The 4,782-nt window shown below is 38.7% G+C and overlaps 1 protein-coding gene across 1 annotated transcript; it reads left to right on the forward strand.

The window, feature by feature from the left end:
• The first annotated feature begins 682 nt into the window (after positions 1 to 682).
• On the forward strand, positions 683 to 4,281 carry HOXA11 (homeobox A11). Its single transcript, XM_073333641.1, has 2 exons — positions 683 to 1,410; positions 2,897 to 4,281. The coding sequence occupies exons 1-2, from the start codon at positions 729 to 731 to the stop codon at positions 3,127 to 3,129; spliced, it is 915 nt and encodes a 304-aa protein (XP_073189742.1). The 5' UTR covers positions 683 to 728; the 3' UTR covers positions 3,130 to 4,281.
• The last annotated feature ends 501 nt before the right edge of the window (positions 4,282 to 4,782 follow it).

A 4,782-nucleotide genomic window follows, 5' to 3' on the forward strand; every position in this document is an offset into this window, starting at 1 on the left:
AAGGGAACCTGCATGATGGGAATAAAATGTTATTAAATATCTCGAGCAAAACTTGGGTGAAACCGGACAGGGTATTTGAGGTTAATATGTTAAAAAGGGAAGGAAGACACTAAGCGCTTCGGAAGTGAACATGAATGCGAGCATGTAATCTATTCACTATGAAAATCAGTACAGACTTGACCCTGGCACATTCTTCCAAGCAAAAGCCTGCAGGGCGACTATCTTCTGCACAAACAAAAAAATATCGACCAATAGCTTTGGAAACATTCAATGCTAGAAATCAAATAGCAAGAAAAAATCAATTAATTTATTTTGATCTTCTTTTTGCAAATATACAAATTAAAAAGGTCTCACCTAACATGTGGGAATTGCTAATTCTTTCTACTCCACAGCGACCTGGTGCAATTGGTCAAACTAATAAGTAGGAAAAAGTGTCATGCGTCTTTTTGTCCTCTAAGGGTACACAAAGCAAACATGAGTTATATTTTAGATTACGTGCTTTTGGTGAGAATACCAAAGTGACGATCTGTTGCTTCCCTTGAGATGGCTACAAAGAAAAAAGGGCCCATACTTGCAGCTTGTCAATTTCAACATTTGGTCACATGACCAGCACCTCCCTGCTAAGGATGGGGATAGATTTCCACGTCAGCTTACGTCTCCAAATTTCTTACTTCACGGATCTGCTTCAAAGAGGCAGCTGCATTAGAGAATCATGTTAAGCTCAGCTAATGCGGAGAACCCGAGGTAGCCTAATGATGGATTTTGATGAGCGTGTTCCTTGTTCCTCTAACATGTATTTGCCAAGTTGTACTTACTACGTCTCGGGTCCTGATTTCTCCAGCCTCCCTTCTTTTTTGCCCCAGACCCCGTCTTCTCGCCCTATGACATACTCCTACTCTTCCAACCTACCCCAGGTCCAACCTGTGAGAGAAGTTACCTTCAGGGAGTATGCCATTGACCCCTCCAGTAAATGGCACCCCAGGAACAATCTGCCCCACTGCTACTCAGCAGAGGAGATCATGCACAGAGACTGCCTGCCTGCCACCAACACGGCTAGCATGGGCGAGATGTTCGGCAAAAACACAGCAAACGTCTACCACCCCACCACCAACGTCTCTTCCAATTTCTATAGCACGGTGGGGAGGAACGGGGTCCTGCCCCAGGCTTTCGATCAGTTTTTCGAGACGGCGTATGGCACCACGGAAAACCTGTCCTCAGCGGACTATTCGGGAGACAAGAATGGCGAGAAAATGCCTCCGACAGCTCCTGCAACTTCAAGTTCGGCAGGCGGCTGCGGCAGAGAGGCGGCAGCGGCAGCGGCGGAGGAGAAGGAGAGGCGGAGGAGGACAGAGAGCAGCAGCAGCCCGGAGTCATCTTCCGGCAACAATGAGGAGAAATCCAGCAGCTCCAGTACGTATAAAGGCAGCGCCCAAGCGCTTTATGAATGGGAGTTTGAAATCTAGCGCACCACCGCTGTTAAATTTTTATATGCTGTTTTATAAGCATACAAGGTTTATGAAGGGCCTTTAGATTTCCCCCAACAAAACTTTGTTATAAAAGGCAAGATCACGTGTTTAGTGCTGAAATTGGCCGTGAAATACCCACCGGCCAATGGATGCCTTAAAAAAAGCGTTCTCCTTCCCTTTTTTTTTTTTTTAATAATAATAAAAAAGGGGCTCTGTGGTCAACTCTTGAAAATATAATAACGTACGTTTGTGCCTGTAAAGTCACCAAAAAGGGATCCTGACTCCTTTGATATCAAGGTAATCCAGTGATTTTATAAAAGCCATGTGTTGCACCAGAAGTCTAGTTAGGGTCTGAATTCAAAGCCATCACCATGTTAACGATTGCACTAGCATAGTGTTCAGCAGATAAAGTAGCTGCCTGAACTGTAGCAATATATTAAAAGAAACAAATTAACCTAAAGCTGGCCTTTTTGTCTAAAGGAAGCCATTTTACTTAGGCATTATGGCAATTACGTGTTGCCTTCTGTCCAACAGTCTGTTACTTACAATTGTTATTCAATCTGTCAAAGTCTGATTTTTATATGTGTTTTTTTAAAAGGCAAAGCAAGTAAACAACTTTGAAAAATACCTCTACAGTGGCCTGTACCAGAAAGGGAAGGTTTTTTTGTTTTTTTTTAAAAAAAGGAATAAGATCAATATTTAATTTAAAGAGCTTTTGAACCTTGAAAACCTTCCAAACAGAACCAAACTCTGCGTACTGCGCTTTAAGCCTATGGTGGCACACTGAGAGACGACATTGCCCTTCTAGCGGCATACCTGCATTTTAAAAAACAGCGGAGTGAGGCAGAATGCAGTGGTTTAATAGCAGCCTTAGTCGCAGTGCCATTTCCACTGATTAAAAAAGGAGGGGAAACACATTCATGGAAATGTAAAGCCAGTATCTGTAGACAGAATAAAAGATGAATTGTAATGGTCTGGAGAAAGACTGGGGTTGAAAATGTGTTTACTAAAATGTGTTTACTAAGGTAATGTCAGCTGAAGTGAACCCGGTGATTAACACAGAAATGTCTGTGTGCAGCTGTTCGTTTAGTCTGTCACTGCACGGTACCAAGCATCACATATAGCCTTTGAAAAGTGCGTGCTCAAACAGTAAGGCAAGGTACGCTAATACTTGTTCCGTATTATGCCTGTCCTCGTTGCCGAAGTGACCCTTTGTTTGCCATCATTGCTTTTTCACATGAAGAAGTGTGTGCTCTGCATATTCCGTACCCTTTCCCCACAAAAAAGTCGGTAAGGTAAAGAGCTAGCCTGTAGAATAGGACCTAACCGTTATACCCATGGAGTAGGCAAAACACTTTACATAGTTGCTCCTTGACCGAGCTTTTTCCAGTACCAAGTTTCAAACACTTCTGCCTTTTTTCATTCCACAGGTGGACAACGTACCCGTAAAAAGAGATGCCCATACACCAAATATCAGATTAGAGAATTAGAAAGAGAATTCTTCTTCAGTGTCTATATAAACAAAGAGAAACGCCTCCAGCTTTCCCGAATGCTCAATTTGACCGACCGTCAAGTAAAAATATGGTTTCAAAACAGAAGAATGAAAGAAAAAAAAATTAACAGGGACCGATTACAATATTACTCAGCTAATCCACTACTTTAAAACTCATAGCGTTTTTCAAAATGAGATTAAATTCAAATTTCGCCCTTGACAAGGTCAAGCCACAGGGTTACATTTAAGAAGGAGGTGTGTAACTGACGGGACTATGAGAACTATGATTTTACATAAATGTAAATCAACTCTGGACTTTTAATTTTTTAAATTTTGATATTTACGTATCAACTGGAATCGATTTGATGTTGACACACATGGCTTCTAGCGCCAACAGGCCAGCCACAATCTTTGCTCTGAGTGCAAAATTCATACCTCTTACCTTTATAGACAGTTCCGTTCGTTCTGTTATGGTTTCAGTAATTAAAAGTGGGAACTGAACCTTTGCCTATTCACTGTTTAACTATTGTTTATCTTGTTCCTTTGTTTTACTGTGGAATGTGTGTGTGGAAATTACATGTCGAGTTTACGTGCTGAGGACCACTGCAAAATAAAGCTTCGCAAAATAATTTTTTTTCCTTAGGAAGAGAATTTCTACCTTAGAGCAGTGCTCCATTACTAATTGATTTAAATAAAAATAAATACATATTCCTTTACAAGGCCAATCAAGAAGGTTATAGTACAGACGAAGTGATGGAGATAATCGTGTTTTATTGGGTTCGGGGGGGAATGATATGAAAGACTTGATTATTTACTTTAAAACTATGTCAGGTATAAATTTGCCATATATCGTAAAGAAACAATCACTGAAAATAAAATGTTTAGCAGTTGTCATATTAGCTCTCGATTTATTTATAATAACTGTCTATACCTTGCCATCCTTTAGAAACTAAGTATGATGTCCATATTTAAAAGTTAAAAAATGGCAAAATGAATTCCAAAGTTTTAAAAGACAAAAATAAATAGAAAACTAAGATTCTGGCTTCTGGCGCACAAACTTTCTTCAGGAAATACCTGTGGAGAACGAGAGTTTGGTAAATACCACACAACACTTAAATGTAACTTGGATTTGTACAATACACTAATATTGAATCACCAAAATAATTTAATCTTCTGTTTCTTTAGAAGGTTGCTTGTAAGGAATTTATTCAGAAGCCCAACAATGTAAATATGGTAATTTTGTTTTGTGTGTTGTTGTCTATTTTAAATGTCATGAGCTCTGCTTCGTCCCTCAGGCGACATATACAAAGAATCGATAGTTGTTTGGAGTTATTTTAAACATATACATATATATATATATATATATAAATATATATATTGTCCTGCAGGAACCAAAGCGAGAAAAATGCAATTAAAAATATTTAAAATTCTATATCAGTTTACAAAGGATACGATAATCTATCGTGAAGGCAATTTGCTGTTGAGAGTACGTGAATGTATATTTCATACAGGAACAGTGTTTTACAAGACTTGTAAATAAAAAAAAACATTACCTATTTTGTTTTAATACATTTTTTACATATTTTTTTCCTTTGGGATGAGAGGGTGCCTTTTTTTCTCTACATGAGCAACTAATTGGTGATAATTATTTTTGAACAATCAGCTTACCAAATGGATGTAATTTCTTTTTACACCGTTCACAAAATGCAATATCTTTGTATTACATCACTGTTTTCAATATCTATCATCTATATGTATATACAGTTTTCTTTTAATATGCGAAAGTATTTGGTTGCATGTATACAATGGAACAACGCACAAGGA

This window comes from Lepidochelys kempii, chromosome 2 (genome assembly GCF_965140265.1).
Source record: "Lepidochelys kempii isolate rLepKem1 chromosome 2, rLepKem1.hap2, whole genome shotgun sequence".
Classification (NCBI taxonomy): domain Eukaryota; kingdom Metazoa; phylum Chordata; order Testudines; family Cheloniidae; genus Lepidochelys; species Lepidochelys kempii.